The sequence below is a fragment of the Poeciliopsis prolifica genome, unplaced genomic scaffold (genome assembly GCF_027474105.1).
Source record: "Poeciliopsis prolifica strain line A6 unplaced genomic scaffold, Auburn_PproV2 SCAFFOLD110, whole genome shotgun sequence".
In the NCBI taxonomy this organism is placed as follows: Eukaryota; Metazoa; Chordata; class Actinopteri; order Cyprinodontiformes; family Poeciliidae; genus Poeciliopsis; species Poeciliopsis prolifica.
The window spans coordinates 525,920-552,520 of NW_026562485.1; the positions used below are offsets into that span (position 1 = coordinate 525,920).

Below are 26,601 nucleotides of genomic sequence, written 5' to 3' on the forward strand. Positions count from 1 at the left end.
GAAACTATATAGCTTAGATTCTGCAGCCACAATAAAACAACACACTGCATTCCCAGTGGCTGGGTAAACTCCGTTCATCCAGTTTGCTAGTGTTTTAAAGGCTGTACATGTTTTTCTTTACTCTGTAACTTGATCTGGATCCTGTTAAATTTGTCTAAGATAATAAAGTAAAGAACTTTGGAGTCTTTTTTTTTCAGTGCACATATTGATATGTTTATTTGTGTTATTGTTGATGAATAAACTCAGATTCAGTCAATGTTATTTTAAGTGATTTTTTTATATGTAAAATTATGATTTTTCAGAGTTACCTTGGAGTCAATTTTGAGCATGATTTTCTGTCCATCCCATAATAAACTGGTTTCTGTGTTTTCCTTGCTTCATCAGGGTCATGATGGGCTGGAAGTCGTTTCTCAGTCCAACTTCAAGCTGGAACTAGCATCAGTTACCATGGAGACCAAGAACTGGACCAGCAAAGTGATGCACAATTAACAAACAGCCAGAACCAGTGAATAGTTCAGAGGAACAGTTCTTCGGGAACACAAACTGGTATGAACAGGTGGCCTGGTTCTGGTTGAGCAGCTGATCCAGTTTGTGTTTCTGCGATTCTCTTCGGCTCTTCAGGTTGTTTTGCGGTTTCAGACACAAATCAAACACGCCTTCTGCAATGTGTCTGTTTTTACTTATCATTATAAAATCATAAAGTTCACAAACATTATTAAATATGGCTGATGGGATCAATCTGAGCGGATCCAAGCGCTCTGCAGGAGAACCCCGGTTCTGTCTGAGTGGATCAGGACAGATTCCCGATGCCAGACTAAACGAGTGTTTCGGGTCCAGAAGGCAACAGAATCTTGGCGTACCTGGAACGCCTCTGGTGCAGATGACAGTTTGGGATTAGTGAGTCGGAATGACAAAGCGTTCCCGGCTTCAGGAAACTGTCAGGAGCCACCAGCAGGAAGATACTCCAGCTCATCGCTCTCCTCCGGTCCTCGGAGATCTGCAGCGCTCCTCCCTCCGTCTGAGGAAACACAAACAAGACGGATCAGAGGCGGACCGCGCCTGGTCCCTCCTGACCTGAAACTAACAGAATTTTACACAGAACCAGAAAAGAAGTAATGTTGGGAAGCCAGCGGGTCAGAACCGTCCCTCAACCAAACGTCTGAGAGGTTCAGCTGATGGCCAACATGGATGCTGATCCAAAGGGATTACAGTGGTTCTGGTTCTGCTGCTGAACCGCTGGCCCCTCACAGCCATGTCTGGTATTCGGACAGATCAGATCTGATGTATATCTGCGGTTAGAAGAGTTGCAGGACAGCAGCTTGGCAGGCAGTTTGGGTCCCCAGGAATACCAGAGTCCATTGTTCTGGAACAATCAGCAGATTCACTGCTGGACATGTTGGAGTTTAGGGATTATTCACCAATATCAGCAGAAGCTTTTGTCCAGGGCGACTAACAAACGAGGATAACAGGAAGGCCTAGAGAAAGACCACCGTTTCTGTCAGAGGCGGTGTAGAGCAGTGGTCTCGAACTCCAGGCCTCCTGCAGTTTTTAGGTTTTTCCTCTTCACCCGGTTCTGATATCAGCTCATTAGCAGAGCTCTGCAGAGCCTGACTGCATGCTGGTCAGACGGTTTCTCCATTTATCCTCTATGTAGAATAGAGGACATATCTAAAGCCGCAGGACTCTGAGGACTGCAGGTTGTGACCTCTGGTAGAGAGCAGACAGAGACAGTCCAGTAGAGGAGGTCGGAGATGGTTCCTGGTCAGCTGGGCCTTCAAGGGTTTCCTGAAGGTGTACGAGGATGTCCTGGTGTCACTCGGTCAACAACCAATGAAAAGATTCTGGAATGTCTTCAGCGTGGCGTCGGCGATGTCGCCGATCAGTCAGTCTTGACCTCAACCTTAGGAAAGAAGACAGGTAAGACCACCAAGTTGCAAAGCTTCAGGCCTTTACCACCGAAACAACTCTTGTTCTTCAACTGAGTTTCTTTTTGGCTTTAAACTTCCGATGCTCATGTCCACCATTTTGGGAAACCAAGGATTCGCCGTCAACAAGGGCGTTGCACAACGTGGAAGGAGAGTGTAGCAGCAATTTGGCAGAACTGTTTGAGTTACTTCTTTGTCTTCCTCCAGCTTGACCATCGACAGTCCTTTCTACTGGTCACCAGCACAGTTTTCACTCTTACTGGCCGCCACAGAGAGAAGCTGATCATTTTGTCTTGTGCTGCATTCAGTTCAAGTGAACGTAAGAGTCATGAACGGGCGCAACGAGAAAGAAAATTCATGTTCCTTTTTGAGAATAGAAATGTGTGCGAGTATGTGTGGAGTTACGTACAAAGGTCGTCCAAGGACAGCAGCTCTGGGGTTCTAATCCAACCCGCTTCGTACTGAACCTTCTTCTCCAACAGTCGTTGTTTGCTGGGATTCACAAGAACTGAACGAACACAGTCTTATGAACAGTTCATCGGACACACCTGAACCAAAGTGAATCTTTGTCGCCTACCTGAGAGTCCGGCTGTGGTGGACTGCAACGACCGCGCAGGGGAAAACCCAGCGGCCGTGGGTCCGGAGTCGCTGCTGGGAGGGGATGGGAAGTTGTACAGGTCCTCAGTGGGAACAGAGGGCTGGGTCAGCTGGGACTCTGCAGACCCGGCTGGGTTCTGGGACCTGCAGCTGGTTCCGTTGGACCGGAACTGGAAGTCGTACTGAGAGAACCCCCGGCTCTCGTCAGTTTCACACGGGCCAGCGAGCGAGGGGCAGGGGGAAGACGAAGGGGAGATGGAGCCAAGACAGGAGGACTGCAGCGGGCGAGGCGGGGCGAGGGCCCCAAACGACGAGGAAGAAGAGGAGGAGGAAGAGTAGCACTGGGAGGGAGGGGAGGTCTGTTCTGACAGTCCCAGGCTGGACAGCTGCTGGGAGACAGCATTAACACAGGAGTCCAGGGAGCGGGGGGGTCTGGGGAAGGAATGGTAGGGCAGCCGGGGCGCCGAGGAAGAGGAGGAGTTCTTCCTCACAACGCAGCAGAGGTCCTTCAGGTGGCAGAAGACCTGAGGAGCAAAGAATGACATGAAAATCTGAACCTGAACCAGACCTGGGAGACCCAAGACCTGAGTCCAGACTTGACCTGGGGGCTTCAGACTCAGAGATTTGCCAACATCTGGAGTGATTAGTTTGTTCTACTTTAGGATGAGAACCTAAACTAGATCTCATTCTCCAAGTTGTTTGTTCAGGTTTCTGACCTCAGCCATTGCCGGTCTCTTCTTCCTCTGTCTGTTCAGACACTTTCTGGCCAACGCTGCCACCTGCAGGTACCCTTCAGGCTCAACGGCGCCCCCTGGCAGCAGAACAGGTGGGTGAACACAGAGCTAGAACAGTCAGAAGCAACACCAGAACCTGAGCTCTGACACCAACCTGCAGTCAGCCGTTGATCCAAGTGTCTCCTCCAGGCATCTGGGGTCGAACTGTTTGGATCGTCATCAACTTCCTCCACAAGGTCCCTCTGCAACCCGAACCAGATGATATCAAAACCAAAACCCAGATATATCAGCCTTTACAGAGAAATTTCACGTTACAGCAGACGTGATAACAGCAAGGTAAGGCCTAGAAGAAAGACCACTGTCTTTCGGTGTAGGGTGATGCTACGGGCCTTAAGTCCCGCATCCTGCCGGTTCAGCAGGCACTGGATGTGAGGGCCTACCAGGGCTCTCTGGCCAGTTCCCCAGTGGAAACCTGGTTTCTGATCCTTTGAAAGAGCAAATCTGGCCTGATGTATGTCAGCAGCCAGATTCTCTCTACGCCTGAAATGGCAAGAACTGTGAAAAACCGATCAGAGCAGCACCCAGAAATCCTCCAGGGTTAAAAAGTTCTGATTGGACGAGACGAGCCAAGCCCAACATGTCAGCAGGTCAACATGTCAGCAGGTCAACATGTCAGCAGGTCAACAGGTCAACATGTCAGCAGGTCAACAGGTCAACATGTCAGCAGGTCAACATGTCAGCAGGTCAACAGGTCAACATGCCAGCAGGTCAACATGTCAGCAGGTCAACAGGTCAACATGTCAGCAGGTCAACAAGTCAACATGCCAGCAGGTCAACATGTCAGCAGGTCAACATGTCAGCAGGTCAACATGTCAGCAGGTCAACATGTCAGCAGGTCAACATGTCAGCAGGTCAACAGGTCAGCAGGTCAACATGTCAACAGGTCAACATGTCAGCAGGTCAACAGGTCAACATGTCAACAGGTCAACATGTCAGCAGGTCAACATGTCAGCAGGTCAACATGCCAGCAGGTCAACAGGTCAACATGTCAACATGTCAGCAGGTCAACAGGTCAACATGTCAGCAGGTCAACATGTCAGCAGGTCAACAGGTCAACATGTCAGCAGGTCAACATGTCAGCAGGTCAACATGTCAGCAGGTCAACATGTCACCAGGTCAACATGTCAACATGTCAGCAGGTCAACATGTCAGCAGGTCAACAGGTCAACATGTCAGCAGGTCAACATGTCAGCAGGTCAACAGTCAACATGCCAGCAGGTCAACATGTCAGCAGGTCAACATGTCAGCAGGTCAACAGGTCAACATGTCAGCAGGTCAACATGTCAGCAGGTCAACAGGTCAACATGTCAGCAGGTCAACAAGTCAACATGCCAGCAGGTCAACATGTCAGCAGGTCAACATGTCAGCAGGTCAACATGTCAGCAGGTCAACATGTCAGCAGGTCAACATGTCAGCAGGTCAACAGGTCAGCAGGTCAACATGTCAACAGGTCAACATGTCAGCAGGTCAACAGGTCAACATGTCAACAGGTCAACATGTCAGCAGGTCAACATGTCAGCAGGTCAACATGCCAGCAGGTCAACAGGTCAACATGTCAACATGTCAGCAGGTCAACAGGTCAACATGCCAGCAGGTCAACATGTCAGCAGGTCAACAGGTCAACATGTCAGCAGGTCAACATGTCAGCAGGTCAACATGTCAACATGTCAGCAGGTCAACATGTCAGCAGGTCAACATGTCAGCAGGTCAACATGTCAACATGTCAGCAGGTCAACATGTCAGCAGGTCAACATGTCAACATGTCAGCAGGTCAACATGTCAGCAGGTCAACAGGTCAACATGTCAGCAGGTCAACAAGTTAACATTCCAGCAGGTCAACATGTCAGCAGGTCAACAGGTCAACATGTCAACAGGTCAGCAGGTCAACATGTCAGCAGGTCAACATGTCAACATGCCAGCAGGTCAACATGTCAACAGGTCAGCAGGTCAACAAGTTCATGCCAGCAGGTCAACATGTCAGCAGGTCAACAGGTCAACAGGTCAACAAGTTAACATGCCAGCAGGTCAACATGTCAGCAGGTCAACAGGTCAACAGGTCAACATGCCAGCAGGTCAACATGTCAGCAGGTCAACAGGTCAACAGGTCAACAGGTCAACATGTCAGCAGGTCAACATGTCAGCAGGTCAACATGTCAGCAGGTCAACATGTCAGCAGGTCAACATGTCAACATGTCAGCAGGTCAACATGTCAGCAGGTCAACATGTCAGCAGGTCAACATGTCAGCAGGTCAACAGGTCAACATGTCAGCAGGTCAACATGTCAGCAGGTCAACATGTCAGCAGGTCAGCAGGTCAACATGTCAGCAGGTCAACATGTCAGCAGGTCAACATGTCAACATGTCAGCAGGTCAACATGTCAACATGTCAGCAGGTCAACATGTCAGCAGGTCAACATGTCAACATGTCAGCAGGTCAACAGGTCAACATGTCAGCAGGTCAACAAGTCAGCAGGTCAACATGTCAGCAGGTCAACAGGTCAACATGTCAACAGGTCAGCAGGTCAACATGTCAGCAGGTCAACATGTCAACATGTCAGCAGGTCAACATGTCAACAGGTCAGCAGGTCAACAAGTCAACATGTCAGCAGGTCAACATGTCAGCAGGTCAACATGTCAGCAGGTCAACAAGTCAACATGTCAGCAGGTCAACATGTCAGCAGGTCAACAGGTCAGCAGGTCAACAAGTCAACATGTCAGCAGGTCAACATGTCAGCAGGTCAACAGGTCAGCAGGTCAACAAGTCAACATGTCAGCAGGTCAACATGTCAGCAGGTCAACATGTCAGCAGGTCAACAAGTTAACATGCCAGCAGGTCAACATGTCAGCAGGTCAACAAGTTAACATGCCAGCAGGTCAACATGTCAGCAGGTCAACAGGTCAACAGGTCAACAGGTCAGCAAGTCAACATGTCAGCAGGTCAACAGGTCAGCAGGTCAACAGGTCAGCAGGTCAACAGGTCAGCAGGTCAACATGTCAGCAGGTCAACATGTCAGCAGGTCAACAGGTCAACATGTCAGCAGGTCAACATGTCAGCAGGTCAACAGGTCAGCAGGTCAACAGGTCAACAGGTCAACAGGTCAGCAAGTCAACATGTCAGCAGGTCAACATGTCAGCAGGTCAACAGGTCAACAGGTCAACAGGTCAGCAGGTCAACATGTCAGCAGGTCAACAGGTCAGCAGGTCAACATGTCAGCAGGTCAACAGGTCAGCAGGTCAACAAGTCAACATGTCAGCAGGTCAACATGTCAGCAGGTCAACAGGTCAGCAGGTCAACATGTCAGCAGGTCAACAGGTCAGCAGGTCAACATGTCAGCAGGTCAACAGGTCAACAGGTCAACAGGTCAGCAGGTCAACATGTCAGCAGGTCAACAGGTCAACAGGTCAACAGGTCAGCAGGTCAACATGTCAGCAGGTCAACAGGTCAGCAGGTCAACATGTCAGCAGGTCAACAGGTCAGCAGGTCAACATGCCAGCAGGTCAACAGGTCAGCAGGTCAACATGCCAGCAGGTCAACAGGTCAACAGGTCAACAGGTCAGCAGGTCAACATGTCAGCAGTCAACAGGTCAGCAGGTCAACATGTCAGCAGGTCAACAGGTCAGCAGGTCAACATGCCAGCAGGTCAACATGTCAGCAGGTCAACATGTCAACATGTCAGCAGGTCAACAAGTCAACATGCCAGCAGGTCAACATGTCAACAGGTCAGCAGGTCAACATGTCAGCAGGTCAACAGGTCAGCAGGTCAACATGTCAGCAGGTCAACATGCCAGCAGGTCAACAAGTCAACAGGTCAGCAGGTCAACATGCCAGCAGGTCAACATGCCAGCAGGTCAACATGTCAACAGGTCAGCAGGTCAACATGTCAGCAGGTCAACAGGTCAGCAGGTCAACAGGTCAACAGGTCAACATGTCAGCAGGTCAACAGGTCAGCAGGTCAACAAGTCAACATGTCAGCAGGTCAACAGGTCAGCAGGTCAACATGTCAGCAGGTCAACAGGTCAACAGGTCAGCAGGTCAACAAGTTAACATGCCAGCAGGTCAACATGTCAGCAGGTCAACAGGTCAACAGGTCAACAGGTCAGCAGGTCAACAGGTCAACAGGTCAGCAGGTCAACAAGTCAACATGTCAGCAGGTCAACATGTCAGCAGGTCAACAGGTCAACAGGTCAACAGGTCAGCAGGTCAACAAGTCAACATGTCAGCAGGTCAACATGTCAGCAGGTCAACAGGTCAACAGGTCAACAGGTCAACAAGTTAACATGCCAGCAGGTCAACATGCCAGCAGGTCAACATGTCAGCAGGTCAACATGTCAGCAGGTCGCCAGGTCAACATGTCAGCAGGTCAACAGGTCAGCAGGTCAACATGTCAGCAGGTCAACAGGTCAACAGGTCAACAGGTCAGCAGGTCAACATGCCAGCAGGTCAACATGTCAGCAGGTCAACATGTCAGCAGGTCGCCAGGTCAACATGTCAGCAGGTCAACAGGTCAGCAGGTCAACATGTCAGCAGGTCAACAGGTCAGCAGGTCAACAGGTCAGCAGGTCAACATGTCAGCAGGTCAACATGTCAGCAGGTCAACAGGTCAACAGGTCAACAGGTCAGCAGGTCAACAAGTCAACATGTCAGCAGGTCAACATGTCAGCAGGTCAACATGTCAGCAGGTCGCCAGGTCAACATGTCAGCAGGTCAACAGGTCAGCAGGTCAACATGTCAGCAGGTCAACAGGTCAACAGGTCAACAGGTCAGCAGGTCAACAAGTCAACATGTCAGCAGGTCAACATGTCAGCAGGTCAACATGTCAGCAGGTCAACAGGTCAACAGGTCAACATGTCAGCAGGTCAACATGTCAACAGGTCAGCAGGTCAACATGCCAGCAGGTCGCCAGGTCAACAGGTCAGCAGGTCAACATGTCAAACAGGTCAGCAGGTCAACATACCAGCAGGTCGCCAGGTCAATGCTCTCACCAGGTATCTGTCTCCAGTCCTCCCATCCTGCTCCAGAGCTCGGCGGCCGGTCAGAACCTCAAGCAGCACCTTAAACACACTGGACACTTTCAGGCCCGGTTGAGAAGTTGGTGATAAGACAGAACGCGACAGACTGCATTTCCCATCAGCCCCTGGTGTCTCACCACTCCAAAGCTGTAGACGTCCACCGCCGTGCACAGCTCTCCTCTCCTCACGTACTCGTCGGGCAGATAGGCCAGCGTTCCTCTCACCGTAGTGGTTTTGCCGACGGAAGCCGTCTGCGTCGAGCAGCCCGCCGCATTCTGCGGTACGTATCGGGCCAGACCGAAGTCTGAAAGCTTGGGTACCAGATGCTGGTCCAACAGGATGTTAGAACTGCAGAGACAGAGAGGAAAATAAGAGCTTCATTCAGGTTTCAGAGCTCATCGCAGCACTGAAACAGCTCTGGTAATGTTCCCCTGGCCTGAGATAATATACTGGTTCTGGTTTTGAATAGACTGAATGGACTGTTTCTGGGAGGACCAGTTCTCTCCAGTCCCTCCTTTCTCCCTCTGCGTCTCTCCATGTCCAGTTATCATCTGCGGCCTGGCGAGGAGCAGGAGTCGGATCCATAGTCGTCTGTACGCTTAGCAACGGTCTGTGATAGTCTCTTTCTTTTACAGAAGGACCACTCAAAGAAACCAGAAACCTTTGACTAGGCCATCAGTTGTATAAAGCAGCAGATACAGAGCAGCAGGACGGTTCTGTTGTCAGACCAGAATATGTTAATGAGCTACATGTTGATATTGACAAACTGACAGCAGGAACAGATTTCCTGACCTCTTGACGTCTCCATGGATCAGCGGCTCCTGACGCGACGGCGGGCGGTGCAGGAACTGAAGAGCTGCCGCCGCTCCTTCCACGATGCCGACTCGGTCCGGCCAGGAGAGACCCAGCGCCTGGAAGATACAAGCGTACGACTGGAGCAGGTGGAGACACACCTGGAGTAGACAAAACATTGCTACCACACAGAGAGCATACTGACAACTCACTACTACTCTCACAGTCACCCAACCAAAACATGCAGTTTCTGCCACATTACAATCAAACCTCCATCCACACTGAGGGCAGCATGGAGGCAGCGTGAAGGAGAGTTACGTTCTGCAGCTGGTCCTCCAGGGAGCGGTTCTGCATGTAGCTGTAGATCAGACACATCAGTCCTCCCTCTCCTTCACTGAAGCCCAGCAGGTCTACGATGTTGGGATGTCTGAACCTGAAAGCAACACGGGTGTCTGAGAAGTACGCTCTGTTTCACTCTGAAGGTGGACGGAGGAACTCACTTCGACAGGTTCTCCACTTCAGTCTGGAAGCTTTTCCTGAGGAGAGTCCAGTCCATCGGGCCGTCCTGTCAGCAGCCTCACGTTAGTCAACTAAACTCCTCTAACGACCTCATTTATATACATAGTATAGTTTATTTAATCATTTCATTCTGGCCTCAGATAATATACTGGTTCTGTATATTCCTGTATACACCATGACGTACAATATGTGTCATGGTATTAGATACCATGACACATATTGAGACAACTGATTGAAAAGCTGGTAAGCAAAAGTAGAAATGTACTCGATCCTGCTCCCTTTCTTTAATATGATTAACTTTATACATATTGGCACAAAATATATACTGATAGATTTATTTTATTCCTCCTATAAATGATGGCAATAAATAATTATTCATAATGTATCAAGATCTTCTTTATGTCATTTAATTAGCCCTACATTGTTAAGAAAATAAAATGTATGGCATGTGTTTGATAAGGTAATTTATATTTTACGGTGCCAGTAATGCCGAAATGAATATTAAATAATAAAGATTTTGTGCTATTCTGATTTAGTAATGTAATGATATTAGTTGTGTTACCTCCCCTCACTACTAGAGGCAGCAGTAGACCCAAAAAGATGCAACTAAGGAGCAGATTTAGAAGTGCACACAAAGACACAGAATTTGTTTAAAACTGGAGAAGGACCTGCTGCAGCAACAGGACGGGGGCGGGCGCTGTCATTCTCAGACCTTATATGGAAATGGACCGTTGCACTCCGGAAGTGAAGGGGGCGCTATTTCCTATATTATCCTCCCATTTTAATTTTCTTTTGAACTCTATAATATATTTTCAGCTTTAGGAAGGATTTTCACTCTTTTATTTACAGTTTTAACAGATTCTGTCGCTTCCTGTGTTCTTCTAAATCTGCTCCTCAGTCGCATCTTTTCTTTCCAGATCTGCCTCTCTGGCTGCAGTGCGCACTCCCAACACAGGGGGCAGAATTTCACACATGAAAGCACGGGACTCTGTGCAGCGATGTGATTGGCTGACCTGTCGGAGTCTCTTGACGGCGCAGTCCATGTTGCTGAGCGTTGCTCGGTAAACAACGCCGAAGCCGCCCTCCCCGACCCGAAGGCTGGGGGAGAAGCCTCGCGTCCCAGCATGCACCTCTTCATATGTCCAGCAGATGATGGTGGTGATGGCGCTGCATGGCGATGGAGGCATGACATCAGCAGCAGCGGGAAGTCCGGACGGCAGCTTTTGGTTGTCAGAGAACAGGTTGATTGGGGGCGGGGCCGGGCCAGGCAGCGGTTTCCTGTCTGGACACTCAGCTGAAGGGTAGAGCAGTGACATCATCAGCTCATCCAACCAATCAGAGCGCTGCAGTGATGTTTAACCTGCTGGGTCTTACCTGTGGACTGAGCTGCAGACGATTCGTATGGAGGAGGAGGAGGAGGAGGAGGAGGACTCAGGTTCCGCATCCCTGCAGAGAATCGGAATTGAACATCTAATTGCTCTACAGGCAGCGGTTAGGTCAAGGGTCAGGGGTCAACTCACAGCTCAGGATGATGTCCCGCGGTCTGAAAAGCTGCAGAGACTCCAGAAGGTCGACCAGCTCCCCGACTCGGCCGTTCCTGCTGCCCCAGTTGTTCATGACCCAGTCGGTCCGCTCGTCCCTCCGGGAGGCCAGGCGAACCGCCGTCTGGTCTTTGAGGACCTCCGAGGCTGTGGGGACAGAACCGACCGACCGGATCAAAACCAGGACCAGAACCTGAGTCAAGCAGCAGAGAAACTTTGGTCCTCCAGCCACTGAAAAAGTTAGACACAACGGAACCGGACCAGTTTAGATCAATCCTGATTCGAATGGGATGTTAGTGAGTCCAGCGTCGACGTGACGGCGACGGCATCTTGCTTGGTTCAGCAAAGGGTTGGGTTCGGTCCCAGAAACAAAGGTTTGTTATAACTTCAACATCAGGTGAACGCTAGGCGGACAGTTCTGCTGTTAAACGGTTTTCCTCCTGTGGGGAATCATTCTCTGGAATGACCTTCTTCTTTCTTCTCTTTCCTGCAGAGTTCCAAGGATCCAGACTTGGTCCCTTCCTTCTTTTGTCTACTTGCATCGTAATACTGTCCATCCATCAGATGGACACCAGGAATCTGACAGAGACTCGTTGAAATTCCATTGAAAGAACATCTAGAACCTTGAATAGCAGAACTGACTGAGACGAAACAGGAGGCCGGACGGCCGCGTCTCCTCAGGTTCATGTTGTCAAGAGCAGATTGTTGGTAGGACACTTTCAGTTCCCCATGGTTCCGCTTCAGGTTCTCATGTCATGGCTGGACCAGATGGTTCCTCTTTACAACTTTAGCTCACTGCCAGTTTCAAGTGTCAAAAGTTCCAGCATGCACTAAGAACGACCAGAACCAACATGGTGGTCTATGAATACCCTTTACCTGTCTATGAATACCCTTTACCTGTCTATGAATACCCTTTACCTGTCTATGAATACCCTTTACCTGTCTATGAATACCCTTTACCTGTCTATGAATACCCTTTACCTGTCTATGAATACCCTTTACCTGTCTATGAATACCCTTTACCTGTCTGACTCCTTCCTCAGTTTCAAAAATTCCTCAAAATTCTAAACTTTCTTTACTTCCCTCAGCACAGAGAGTCCTGAGTGGCTGAGGGAACCAAAATACCAGGATGGCCAAAAAAAAAAAAACTCATTTGTTAGTAAATATGACAATAAAATGTAACAAAATAGCTCCAGAAAAACAATCTCCTCTGCAGTAAATTATTTTACTGTTGCAGACAGAAAGAAACGTAGCAAAGCATCGTTTACCATGTAGCCGTTTGCTGCTGGAGCAACAATTACTGGCTGTGAACAAATGGACAACAAGAAAAATGATAAACAGAAAAGAATCAAAGACGCTAGCCTATTCCATCTGCAGAAATGATTTACTATAAACGGTGGAGTTAAAATCATATTTGGTGTTCTGATGAAAAACAAACCTTTTCCTGATTATCCAGGTCAGATTCCTCTGTAATCTCTGACATTTTTTATGATATTAGTTTGAACCAAAGAAATAAAATGAAAATATCATAAAAATCTGTCTGATTCTAAGAGCAGTTCACAGGATGAGTCTAAGCTTCCAGTTTCATTCATTGATTTAATCCAAGGGCTGAAACATAACCTCACCCCACAGATTATCATCATCGCCAACAATAATATCATCATCGCCAACATTAATATCATCATCGCCAACAATAATATCATCATCGCCAACATTAATATCATCATCGCCAACAATAATATCATCATCGCCAACATTAATATCATTATTGCTAACATTAATATCATCACCAACATTAATATCATCATCGCCAACATTAATATCATCACTAACAATAATATCATCATCGCCAACATTAATATCATCGCTAACAAAATCATCATCGCTAACATTGATGATATCGCTAACATTAATATCATCATCGCCAACATTAATATAATCATCGCCAACATTAATATCATCATCGCCAACATTAATATCATCGCCAAACATTAATATCATCATCGCCAACATTAATATAATCATCGCCAACATTATATCATCATCGCCAACATTAATATCATCATCGCCAACATTAATATCATCGCCAACATTAATATCATCGCCAACATTAATATCATCATCGCCAACATTAATATAATCATCGCCAACATTAATATCATCATCGCCAACATTAATATCATCGCCAACATTAATATCATCATCGCCAACATTAATATCATCGCCAACATTAATATCATCGCCAACATTAATATCATCATCCCCAACATTAATATCATCACCAACATTAATATCATCACCAACATTAATATCATCACCAACATTAATATCATCACCAACATTAATATCATCATTCCTAACATTGATGATATCGCTAACATTAAATCATCATCGCCAACATTAATATAATCATCGCTAAGATTAATATCATTATTGTAAACATTATCATCATCACCAACATTAATATCATCACCAACATTAATATCATCATTGCTAACATTGATGATATCGCTAACATTAATATCATCATCGCCAACATTAATATCATCGCTAACAATAATATCATCATCGCCAACATTAATATCATCGCTAACAATAATATCATCATCGCCAACAATAATATCATTATCGCTAACATTAATATCATTATTGCTAACAATAATATCATCATCGCTAACATTAATATCATTATTGCTAACAATAATATCATCATCGCTAACATTAATATCATCATCGCCAACAATAATATCATCGCTAACAATAATATCATCATCGCCAACATTAATATAATCATCGCTAAGATTAATATCATTATTGTTAACATTATCATCATCACCAACATTAATATCATCATTGCTAACATTGATGATATCGCTAACATTAATATCATCATCGCCAACATTAATATCATTGCTAACAATAATATCATCATCGCTAACAATATCATCATCGCTAACAATAATATCATCATCGCCAACAATAATATCATCATCGCTAACATTAATATCATCATCGCTAACATTAATATCATCATCGCCAACATTAATATAATCATCGCTAAGATTAATATCATTATTGTTAACATTATCATCATCACCAACATTAATATCATCACCAACATTAATATCATCATTGCTAACATTGATGATATCGCTAACATTAATATCATCATCGCCAACATTAATATCATTGCTAACAATAATATCATCATCGCTAACAATATCATCATCGCTAACAATAATATCATCATCGCCAACAATAATATCATCATCGCTAACATTAATATCATCATCGCTAACATTAATATCATCATCGCTAACATTAATATCATCATCGCTAACATTAATATCATCATTGCTAACATTAATATCATCATCGCTAACATTAATATCATCATCGCCAACATTAATATAATCATCGCTAAGATTAATATCATTATTGTTAACATTATCATCATCACCAACATTAATATCATCACCAACATTAATATCATCATTGCTAACATTGATGATATCGCTAACATTATATCATCATCGCCAACATTAATATCATCGCTAACAATAATATCATCATCGCTAACAATATCATCATCGCTAACAATAATCATCATCGCCAACAATAATATCATCATCGCTAACATTAATATCATCATCGCTAACATTAATATCATCGCTAACATTAATATCATCATCGCTAACATTAATATCATCACTAACAATAATATCATCATCGCTAACAATATCATCATCGCTAACAATAATATCATCATCGCCAACAATAATATCATCATCGCTAACATTAATATCATCATCGCTAACATTAATATCATCATCGCTAACATTAATATCATTATTGTTAACATTATCATCATCACCAACATTAATATCATCACCAACATTAATATCATCATTGCTAACATTGATGATATCGCTAACATTAATATCATCATCGCCAACATTAATATCATCATCGCTAACATTAATATCATCATCGCTAACATTAATATCATCATCGCTAACATTAATATCATCATCGCTAACATTAATATCATCATCGCTAACATTAATATATATTACTAATATCTTTAGGCTCCTGTGACCCAGTCATGACCTCACTATGTTCAGTTTTAGTTCCAAAACCGGTTCTGACCCACCTTGAGGACCACTGAGCTTCAGAACCATCAACAGAACCAGAACTGCCGGGTCACTGAGAAGATTCTGTGGTTCTTTTGACAAAACATGAAGCTGGTTCTGAGACTGTTCTCAAACAGATCTTTGGTTCCAGTAGAACTAAATCGTGGACGGTTATGGTTAGAAGCTTTTTTTATGAGCACAGCCCACATACTGAACTGGGATGTTTTGAATTGCCAATTAGTTTTTATAGTAATAAAAAAGCGCCAAATCTTAGATGTTTTTATGTTTTGTGAAAAGTTTAATGTGATTATGGGTCCTTAGGTTGAGAAACACTGCGCCAGAGCAGAGAGGCAAACTGATCCACACCTGTTGCATCAGTATCCAGGTGAAGGAGATGTTATTGTGTTGCATTTCGGTGGAGGCCGAAGCCGACTCGGATCTTATTGGTTCTGCTGTAGAGATCCAAAACCCGGGGAGTTCTGTTGGACCATCCCAGTTACACAGTGAAAAACCTTCAGGACCATGAGTTGGATCTCTCTAGGTACCAACCTGTCAATCCTAGGGATGTTTCTAGAACCTCCTGCTGGGTCAACCTGGTTCTGGTCTGAACAGAACGTGTGTTCATCCTGCTGGCTGGTTCTGACCCAGTTTGGTCCTGCTGCTGTTGGTGATCAGAGCTGGATCAAAACTGTGAATCTGATTCAGTTCCATGTTCCTGGTCCTGGAGTTCTGACCAGAACCAGAACCAGAACCAGGAGGATGGAGCACATGGACCCGGCCGGTTCTACAGTCCCTCACTGGTTAGTTTATGAATCACTGAGCGGCTCAGCAACACATCAAAGATCTGCTGTCATCATAGCAACCTTCCAGACCCATCAGGTTCTGGTTCTGGTTCTGGTCTGCATCAGAACCAGAACCAAACGAGGAGAAGCAGCTTTCAGCTTCTATGCACCACAGATCTGGAACAAACGTCCAGAAACTGTAAAACAGCCGAAACCCTGAGATCCTTAAAGTCCAGACTGAAAGCAGCTGGTTGGTTTTATTGGAAACATAATCAATAATCAATTTATTGATGACCTGATGGATTGTTGATTCTATGACTTTGTGATTGTGATGTAAAGCTCTGGAGACGCCTTGCTGCTGAAATGTGCTATACAGATAACACTGATTGATTGATTGATTGATTGATTGATTGATTGGTTGATTGATTGGTTGATTGATTGGTTGATTGATTGATTGATTGATTGATTGATTGATTGATTGATTGATTGATTGCACTCATCAGGAATCTACAGTTCTGATCGAACCCGGCACCAGAACCACAGTTTAAACCTCAGTTCACTCCAATCATTTAAAGATTGATGTACTTAGTTTTTACTGGCGTTGCTGCCGAACCGACCAGAACCTCCAGGAAGAACCACGCCCTGCTAACGGAACCTCACCTGAACGCTAGGACCCAAATGATCACGTTACTCAACCTGGAGCGTCACTCCGAGCTTTCTGCTGTAAAACCCGATCACTACTGTGGTTCTGGTGCCGCCTCCAGCGGTTCGGGTGGTTCTGCTGTGTTACTCACCGAACCGGTTCCAGTCCAGGTCCAGTAGTCCATCCATGACCCGGCAGAACTCGCAGTGGACCGAGGAGGGCAGCTGGTACAGGAAATAAGCCCGCGGCTCTCCCTCGGACATGTTTCTGACCGAACCGAGCCGGACAGGGTCGCATCAGAACCAGCCCGGTAACTCTCCGGACTGAGCTACTTCAGAACTTCTGATCTGCGGCAACTTCCGTTCACGGCGCTCACAAGTGCCAGGCACCAAGAGCCGCTTCCGGTGTGACCAGTCACAATAAAAGCCCGCTTTGCACCTGCGCAGGTAGACGCAACATGTACGGGTTCGAACAGGTAGAACCCAGTACCGGAAAACGCGCCTGCACAGGTCCAAACTGCTCCATCCGGCCAGAGTGCAGCTGCAAAATGAAACTATCTGACCTTTGGCCTTAGTAGCTGGAAGGATATTGCAAAGTTCTGTGAACAATCTGGACCGGATGGTTCTGATCCGGAAGTTCTCAATAGTATTAAAGGGACAGTATCATGTAAAATTGACGTATTTGAGTTTTGCAACACGTTTTATTTTGTGTTTGTGTTTGAGAAATCCTTTAATCTCCATGGCAACCATTCAGCTCCAAAACGCTCAGGTGGACTTAGCCCCGCCTTCGAGATGCAGCTCCTCCTCTGAGCTGCAGTATCAGAGCTTCCGCATCACACATCAGCCGTCCTCCATGACTCTCCTCCTGCAGACTAGCCAGAAGAAATTAGCAGACATCTGCTGAGCTTACTATAGGAGCTGCTGCTCAGAGGAACACTGGTTTTAAAGGGTTAACAGAGGAGCCATGTTGGGATGACTCACACACACTCACACACACACACACCACACACACACACACACACACACACACACACACACACACACACACACACACACATAGTGGAACACACGTGATACTGGCCCTTTAAAATAAAACAGATAGAACTTGTAGAACAGCAGTAACTGGGTCAGAACCAGAGGCAGGAGAACCAACAGAACTTCTGTGAGATCCTGCTGCTTTTCCATCTCCAGTACAAACAGAACCATCAGTTCTGGACCTGATGGTTCCAGACGTCAGAACCTCAGCTGATCTCAAGACCCGGTTCTGGGCTGGATCCTGCTGGATTCTACGTGTTTGGTTCTGACCGTCTGCATCAGACTGTGGTTCTGTTTGGAAAGCCGGTGGATCCTGACCTGCTGTCTCTGCTGGGTTTGGGTTGGAACAGAACCGCCACCTCTGAGTTGGCCTTCCTGTTGGGATTGTGGGGCTTTTATTTCGTTTACAGGAAGTGCTGCATGAAGACTTCCTGTTGTGTTTGACTGAAGTGACTCATATCCTGTCAGTAGACACGCCCACTCTGCTATCTTGTGAGGAGCTCAACACAGATTTAGTGTCTGAACCAGAACCTGGACTCCAGATGGGAATGCTGCCTCTCTGGAACCGGGCTCTGGTTCTCTGAGTCCTCCTGGCCAGGGCCAGGTTCTGCAGTTCTGATCGGGTCCAAAAGAACCCTAGAGAAATATGTCGATATGATCATGTGAGGACTTCTGGTCTATAGCCGCTTCCTCTGTGGTTCTGGTTTCAGAGCCGCCTGAACACACACACACACACACACACACACACACACACACACACACACAACACACGCACACGCACACACACACACACACACACACACACACACGCACACAGGATGAGTAAATGAGCACCAGTCCCAGTTCCTCGTCCTCCAGGCTCTTTGACATTCAGAACTGGTCGAACAGAATCTGTGACCCAGAAAGTTCTGACCCAACAGGAAGCTGATATACAGAACTTCTCCTGAACCACAGATCAGTTTCCTGCCTGAATGGCCACCATGCCGTGAGGAGCTATAAGCTCCTCACGGCTGGACAGGCCGGAACCGGGACCAGAACCGGATCCGGGGCCAGATAGGCGGTCCCAGTTCTGGCCTGGGAGGAAGCCAGAGAACCCACACATGCACCAGAAGAACCTCCAGGCAGGGATTAGAACCCAGAACCTTCTTACTGCAAGGCATCACCAGTTCTACCAGCTGCTCCACTGAGCCACTCTGCCACCTGCTGCTTCAATCTGGTACTGCAGCAAAATAACAGAAGTAGAAATATGTTTTCCATTTTCAATTGCTAAGTATTTATTTATTTTGTTATATTTTTAATGTCTATATGTGTATTAATGTAACTACAGACATAAACACTGCCAATGACGTTTGAATAATGGTAATTATAATATTTTCCATTGTTTTATGTAATTATTTTTTGTTTGCTTTCATTTTGTTTGACTACAAATGTTTTTATCATCTTATTTATGGTTTTGATTTCATTAGTGCAACAATGAACGTATAGTTTGCAAATAAAGTTTCAATTGTAATAATAATAAGCAGGTAAGGGAAGGAAATGTGACAATAAATATTACAGTTTTCAGAACATATCCTGAATGAGGAGTTTTTGCGTAAAAAATTTGGGGGAAACAAATACTGCCGGGCTCACCATCGCTTGAAAACAACAAGGCTGATATCAAAACTTAGCAATGTTTCGATAGATCATGGCGATTCTCCTATTTGTACTGGAGACATATTCAGTGATCAGAAATATTTAGTAGAGTAGTTCAGCCGTGCCATAGGAGATGGAGGAGAAATAAAAAGATCCTCTGTTCAAACTTCTGAAGGAAGTGAGGAAAATTTCCGAGAGGTCCCTGAAAGCCTCAGCCTGACGTCACCAACATAAAATCTCGCGGGATTACGACGCCCCTGGTTGATTGTCTTGGCTGCTATTGGCTGAGATCTCGCGGTGTTTCGCTGCTGACGGAGGACAGCGGAGATGTTTGGAGTTTTTTTAATATAAATTTATTTATTTAAATAAAAATGGCCGCCGCGGAGCGCGGAGCGGACAGACTGTAAGTGTTTTCCTCTTCCATCCTCTCTTCCCGCGGCTTCCCGTTCAGTTTAGCGCCGCTGTTTCCTCCGCACAGCTTTATGACGCAAAGTGCGCAGATTTTCACCCCGGGCCGTCTCCGCGGAGCGGGGTTAGCGGCAATAACGTCACACAGTGAGCCCGGAGCGAGGCTCCTCGGAGCCCCGCTGCCGGAGCTCCGTAGGTCCGCGGCGGGCTTCGCGCTGCCCGGGAGGAGCCGCGCAGGCCGGGGAGGAGCGCGGCGGCTGCAGGGCTGCCGCTCCGTCACAGCTAACGGGCTAGCTGCTGGCGAGCGCGCGCACACGCACGCGCCCCAGAATAATCCGGGTTAACTGCCCCACGCCCCCGGTTCCTCAGCTAGCAGGCAGATAGCCGCTGCCGGAGTGCCGCTGAGCAGGAGCGTGCGCAGACACGGGCGCGCGTGTCCGTCTGTGGTTTCAATGTGTGAGCTGCTCACTTCCTGTTTCAACCTACAACGGCAAACAACAAGCAGAGTTCGGATCAGTCAGACAGAACCGGGTCAGAACCGAACCTGGTTCTTACCCGTCCAATCACAAACATCCCGGTTCTGGAGCGGCCCGGTCCAGCTCATTCTACTGGTTAAAGCTTCCTAAGAACAACAGAACCGGCTCAGAACCAGTACCCACGCCTGAAGCAGAATGACCCACCAGAACCACGGCCTCAGCTGAGGTCAGAGGTCAGGAACCCTGTGGGGAAATGTTCTGTGGGCCGATGAGGCTGAGGCGGACCGGATGTGGGTCCGGTTCCGTCTAGAGGAAAACCAGAACATCGAACACGGCAGAGGTAGTGTGATGCTGTGGGCTGCTGTGCTGCTTCTGAACCTGCATGACGTCCAAAGCAAAGCGGGTCAAAGTTGTGAGACTCAGCCGTGGGAATCTGGGTCAGGGTGTGATTACTTTCCGCACAGAACCAGGTTTGGACCCTTAATAAAAGATTGAGAAAACAACTTTCATTCACATCATTGTTATTCTGGTTAAAGCTGTCAGACTTTCATTGTCAAACCGTCAAACTCCTTTTAAAATGTTAATCGCCTGTAGAACCTGCTTCCAGATCTGGTTCTGATCAGTTGAGAGGAAGCTTCCAGCCGTGTGCCTCTCATGACAAAGTGTTTTAAATATCGTCTAGTTTTCCTTTATTATTTGCATAGTTGGTCCGGTTCTCCTCTCCTCCCGGTCCGGTCCGGTCCGGCGCATTCTGAAGGAACAGATCCGTAGAACTTTAATTTGAAGCAATCGCGATGTAAAACTGATCACTGCACAGACGCATCTGTTTATCTGATTAATAATTAAAGTCAGACAGAAGCTGATGACGGATGTGTTTAGAAACGGAAAGACTCAACCAGCCGATCACTGATCGGATGATCCTTCCTGTCAGGATTAAAAACAATATTTCTGTCTGATGTCAGAATAATGACAGAAATCAGTTTTTCTTAATATTCAGAGGTTTCCATCCACTCACTTCAGTTTATTTTTATATCCCAAGTTTAAACCAAATGTTGCCTAGCAACATTTAAACAAAAGCATCCCTGCTACATACAATAGTAGAACATCAAATTCAGCTCATTATTCAAATTGGTTCTAAAGTTTTCTATCTAAACTCAGCAGAAAAGTAGAGAAACTAACACTAATAACGCCACCGGCTCTGAGGCGTAACGCTGCGGTCCACAGGCAGGGGGACCGTCATGGTCATGTCACTTATCGGACAGTAAAACTCTCAGCAAACACTTTCAGTTAGCACTAGCTGGTAAAGCTGCCAGTGCTGCACATGAAGACTTGTACTCCAGTTGCTGATGGACAGTTTGCTGTGATTGAGAGATGCAACATTAACAGGGTCATATTTTTCCCAGGGAGGGACAAGAAGGTGAGGAGGGAGACCCCCAACCCTCAGCCAGACAGAGAGACAGGTCACACAGTAAGACAAAGAAGCCACGCAGGGAGCGCCGTCATGGTGACCAGGGGGCCGAGTGCGCGGCCTCAACCACCCCTTCAGCAGTTAGTGAGCAGCCACAGGGGGGGGTGGAGCCACAGAGCCAGGTATAGAACACATGGAGAGTTGGAGAGGTAACAGCCAGAATGATGTGCAGAAATGTTTATTTGTCCTTCCACCCTTTAGGTGGCAGAACCAGTGGCGGGTCCCTCAGACCAAGGGTCCGAGTCTGCAGGCTCTCCCAGGCAACGGCGCTCCGTCATTCGAGACCGAGGGCCGATGTACGATGACCCGTCGCTGCCTGAAGGCTGGACCCGGAAACTGAAGCAGAGAAAGTCTGGACGCTCTGCGGGGAAGTTTGATGTCTACCTGATCAAGTAAATCATGATCAACATGATGACGGTTCCCTTTGGTGCTTAAGAATACAGTCTCAAATGAATGCCATTAACATTTAGCTGTTTTTGCTCTGTAAAGCTCGGAGGGAAAGGCATTTCGGTCAAAGGTGGAACTCATTGCCTACTTTGAGAAGATTGGTGACAAGCAGACCGATCCCAATGATTTTGATTTTACTGTCACGGGGCGCGGAAGCCCATCCCGTCGTGAAAAGCGCCCTCCCAAAAAACCAAAAGCGGTGAAACCATCAGGACGAGGCCGAGGGCGGCCCAAAGGTACACATGCCGGGATAGCAGAAGTTGCAGATGAGTCATTAAATCAAGACAGCTTTTCATAAGTGGTTCTTCTGTGTTCATCTCTTGTATTTGTGTAGGCAGTGGAAAAATGCGTCAGGCCACTGAGGGTGTGGCCATGAAGCGAGTTGTTGAGAAAACTCCAGGAAAACTGCTGGTTAAAATGCCTTTTGGCAAGGCTGAGTCCTCCTCTGCAACCCCATCAAAGGTATGACGGTTGTTTAGTCCCTCACCTGGACATTTTTATATTGAAGATAAAACTCGCAGCTTTAAAGGTTGAGTTGTAAATTCACCCTGTGCAACTGTGTCTGTGACCACAACCATAACTCGTGCTTCTGCTGATCTGGTTTTTCCTCTGCAGGTGGTGTCTCCTACCGCAGTGCCCAAGTCCCGGCCAGGCAGAAAGAGAAAATCAGAACAGGAACTTCCACCTCCACCCAAGGCTGCTCCCAAAAAACGAGGAAGGAAACCAGGATCAACCTCTGCACCATCAACAGTCACTGCTGCTTCCACGTCTTCAACCACAGCCTCTGGTAGCTCAACAGCTGGAAGCTACACCGCAGCTGCCATTATGGTGGCTGAAGCCAAACGGAGAGCGGCTAAGGAGTCTTCCATTAAACCTGTTGTTCAGGAAACGGCTCTGCCAATCAAAAAGCGCAAAACAAGAGAAACTGTGGAAGAGATGGAGAGTGTTCAAGCTCCACTGGTTACACCTGCTGAGCCTGGAAGCACCGGTGCAGCACAGGAAAAGGGAGGAAAGGCGGAGGGAGGTCCGAGCTCAGACCCAAAGCCTACATCTACTTTAGGAAGCCAGTCAGAGAAGCAACCTTCTGCTTCAGACGAGAGCCAACCCCATGGACACAAGTCACATAAGTGCCAGAAGCACAAGGAAAAAAGAGAATCTGGAGATGAAGGAAGCAAAGGCAAGGATGTTGGTGAAGATGAAGGAGGGGGTGGAAAGAGTAGCAGCAGTAGTAGCATCATCCCTTCAAAAAGCCACAAAAGGAAGGAACGACACCTCATAAACACCATCATCACCACCACCATCATCATCGCCACCAACAGTCCTCTGGCTCACCATTAGATCACCCAGCTCCTCCTCTGACACTTTCTGAGTCTCCTCCTAGCCAACCCAGGCCGGAAGCTGATCCCAGACTGTGCCTCATCAAACCCTGAAAAAAAGGTTCCCCCCAAACCACACCAAAAGTCGTGCCTCAGCCCCCTCCTGAATCTTTACAACCTGTTTCTCCACCACACCACCAACCCCATTCCTGTCCTCATACTTCATTACCCAGTCCATCACAAGCCCATATTCTGCAAGTATCCCAGTCATCCTCCACCAGACATTTACTGCCTGAGACTCTGTCCCTACAGCCCCAAATCCAAACCCTCGGTCACCCATTGTCTACCAACCAGTCAGCCCAGTCACTCTCCACAGCCCAGCACCAAAGCCACCATCAGACTGATCCACCTAAGTCCCCACCTGTGCTGCATGCTCAGCCATCTCAAACTAGGCATTCACAATCACAGGTCCAGTCCTCCACAGCACTCCAGCCTCAGATTCAGCCAAGACATTTGCCTCATATCCAATCCCAGATTAAACAATCCCACCCTCAGACCTCAGTTCAGCCCCAACTCCAACCTCAGCCAAGAATTCAAACACAATCTCAGTCACAGTCCCAAACCAAGACACCACCCAAAATTCAGCCTCAATCACAGGCAAGAATTGAGACGCAACCACAGGCTCAATCCCAAGACAGATTACCTACACAGATTCAAAGTCAACACCAGTCCAGGCCTCCAACACAAATTCAGAGTTTACGTCAGACTAGGATACCAATACAAATCCAGAGTCAACCACAGACCAAGACACCAACACAAGTCCAGAGTCAACCACAGACTAGGACACCAACACAAATCCAGAGTCAACCACAGACCAAGACACCCACAAGTCCAGAGTCAACCACAGACTAGGACACCAACACAACTCCAGAGTCAACCACAGACTAGGACACCAACACAACTCCAGAGTCAACCACAGACTAGGACACCAACACAAGTCCAGAGTCAACCACAGACTAGGACACCAACACAACTCCAGAGTCAACCACAGACTAGGACACCAACACAACTCCAGAGTCAACCACAGACCAAACACCAACACAAGTCCAGAGTCAACCCCAGTCCAAGACACCAACACAACTCCAGAGTCAACCACAGACCAAGACACCAACACAAGTCCAGAGTCAACCACAGACTAGGACACCAACACAACTCCAGAGTCAACCACAGACCAAGACACCAACACAAGTCCAGAGTCAACCCCAGTCCAAGACACCAACACAACTCCAGAGTCAACAGACCAAGACACCAACACAAGTCCAGAGTCAACCCCAGTCCAAGACACCAACACAAGTCCAGAGTCAACCACAGACCAGGGGCCCAGTTCAACTTCAGAGTGAACCCCAGGCAAGAACTTCAGGACATCTTCAGAGTCCACCACAGACCAGGGTCCCAACACAAAATCAAAGCCAGCTGCAGACAAGGGTTCCAGCTCAACCTGATCCTCACTTGCAATCTGGCCTTCAGATGCTGCCTCAAACACGTATGAGACAGACCTTGCAACACCATGTCCCAAATCCACATAGAGCCCCACCCAGTCAATCTCCCACCCAGCCTAGGCCACCCATTCCCCAATCCCAAACACATCCACACTTTCAAAGCTTTCAAACCCAGTTGCATCCCCAGTCCCTCTCTCAACACACAAGGCTACATGCGCAGAACCTTGTTTCTCACAGACCCTCATCATCCAGCCACGTCCATCCCAATCCCATTCCTGCTCAGCGGAACCAGAGTGAACAGCCTCAGGACCTGAGCACCAAGCCTACCCAAGAGAGCCAGTTCCCAAGAAGAGACGCCAGCATGGAGGACATCAGGATGGAGGGAAGAGGAGAGCTGCTCTCAGGATCAGATACCAGAGAAGCTTTAGGAGGTGAAAGAGGCTCAAACAGCACATCAAGACCTTCCAGCTCTGTGCCACCTGGACCTCCTGGAGTAGCAGGGTCCAGTCTTGTGCCTGGAGCAGACGGTAGGGCTCGACTGAGGGTGGAGCCAGAGGCAGCAGGTGACAGCAAGGAGCTCAGAGACATTGTCCCACAGTCCACCGTTCCCGTCCCAGCTGTGAGGAAACCGTAGAGTCACGACTGCTGTCAGTGAAAGTCAGCTGATTGGTTGGTCAGGTGGAAGGCAAGCAGATTGGTGACCTTATAGACGAGTCAACCCCAGACGGAGGACTATGGCCGTGCTGTTCATGGAGCTGTATGGACTCACTCTGTTTTCAAACAGGAGCTGGAAGAACCGTCTCAGCTTCTACTGTTGATTCTGTCTGGAGACTTTGTGAAGTTGTAGAAGGTACAGCTGGTTTGGCGCTGAGGGGAACGAATAGAGTCTTTTTCTAGAACAAAACAAACGAAAAGGAAAAAGTGTGTGTGTATATAATCTAAAGGCAGCTGTTGCATCCTGTTAGTCTCCATATGGAGGTGGGGAGTAGTTTGGAACGAAAAACCGTCGCTAAACAACACATTACTCTGATAAAATGTTGCTTCCGGATATAATCTGTTTTTTATTTAGTAGTTGATTGTTTGTCTTTGTTATACAGCTTTAAGAAGTAATATTACCAACAGCCCTGACTCTAACATGGCCCACGGTGACTGAGAGTCCTTTCCTCAAACCAGTCCTTGACTGAAGTCTGTCTACGAGGCAATGTGGCGTTTGCACCTTAAATTGGTTTCTTAAAATGTTCATCTTTATTTTTCAAGGTTTTCCATGAAACCCTAAAAAGCAGAGGCTTTCTTTTAGTGTTCTCAGTTCCTGCGCTCACTCTTGCCTCTCGCCATTTTGCCTCAGATCAAAAGTGTTAAAGTTCTCAGTCCTCTTCCAGTTTTCCTCAGAATCTGGAACAAGCTGGAACCCCGAGTCTGACGGCCTGGTTCAGAGGGATTTGAACTTGAGGAGTTCATGGTTCTTCTCAGCTCATTCAGGATCTGATGAATCCGGCTGATAAGAAAAGCTGCTCATTGGTGTTTCAACATTTCCAGTTCAGCCAGTTCTTCCAGGATTTTTCCTAAACTGGTCTTCATGAACTTGT

General features: G+C 47.1%; 2 protein-coding genes and 1 pseudogene across 3 annotated transcripts; 2 read left to right on the top strand and 1 right to left on the bottom strand.

Annotated features, from left to right (window-relative positions):
* Positions 1-258: 258 nt before the first annotated feature.
* LOC129354469 (interleukin-1 receptor-associated kinase 1-like) lies at positions 259-17,091 on the bottom strand. Of its 2 annotated transcripts, XM_055023920.1 has the most exons (14): positions 16,887-17,091; positions 11,157-11,324; positions 11,011-11,082; positions 10,650-10,930; positions 9,618-9,682; positions 9,436-9,550; positions 9,118-9,236; positions 8,463-8,673; positions 8,299-8,367; positions 3,411-3,498; positions 3,239-3,333; positions 2,503-3,046; positions 2,335-2,433; positions 259-1,018 (listed from the first exon to the last, which is right to left on the bottom strand). In XM_055023920.1, the coding sequence occupies exons 1-14, from the start codon at positions 16,996-16,998 to the stop codon at positions 939-941; spliced, it is 2,118 nt and encodes a 705-aa protein (XP_054879895.1). In that variant the 5' UTR covers positions 16,999-17,091; the 3' UTR covers positions 259-938. The 2 variants fall into 2 exon arrangements, with proteins under 2 accessions (XP_054879895.1, XP_054879896.1); XM_055023921.1 differs by lacking the exon at positions 2,335-2,433.
* A 2,725-nt stretch (positions 17,092-19,816) lies between these two features.
* On the top strand, positions 19,817-23,599 carry LOC129354465 (methyl-CpG-binding protein 2-like). The gene is made up of 6 exons (XM_055023919.1): positions 19,817-20,755; positions 21,689-21,875; positions 21,955-22,145; positions 22,243-22,436; positions 22,535-22,662; positions 22,816-23,599. Exons 1-6 carry the CDS (start codon positions 20,574-20,576, stop codon positions 23,536-23,538), a joined length of 1,605 nt encoding a protein of 534 aa, XP_054879894.1. The 5' UTR covers positions 19,817-20,573; the 3' UTR covers positions 23,539-23,599.
* A 347-nt stretch (positions 23,600-23,946) lies between these two features.
* On the top strand, positions 23,947-25,681 carry LOC129354445 (uncharacterized; annotated as a pseudogene).
* The last annotated feature ends 920 nt before the right edge of the window (positions 25,682-26,601 follow it).

Excerpts from the sequence above, each read along its gene's own strand:
- LOC129354469 (XM_055023920.1), bottom strand. The coding sequence starts at position 16,998 with ATGTCCGAGGGAGAGCCGCGGGCTTATTTCCTGTACCAGCTGCCCTCC. Across the intron at positions 10,931-11,010 it reads GTCTGCAGCTCAGTCCACAG|CTGAGTGTCCAGACAGGAAA; the intron begins GTAAGACCCAGC and ends TCTACCCTTCAG. Across the intron at positions 3,047-3,238 it reads AGAGACCGGCAATGGCTGAG|GTCTTCTGCCACCTGAAGGA; the intron begins GTCAGAAACCTG and ends TTTGCTCCTCAG.
- LOC129354465 (XM_055023919.1), top strand. The coding sequence starts at position 20,574 with ATGTGGGTCCGGTTCCGTCTAGAGGAAAACCAGAACATCGAACACGGC. Across the intron at positions 21,876-21,954 it reads GGGTGGAGCCACAGAGCCAG|GTGGCAGAACCAGTGGCGGG; the intron begins GTATAGAACACA and ends TCCACCCTTTAG. Across the intron at positions 22,437-22,534 it reads AGGCCGAGGGCGGCCCAAAG|GCAGTGGAAAAATGCGTCAG; the intron begins GTACACATGCCG and ends GTATTTGTGTAG.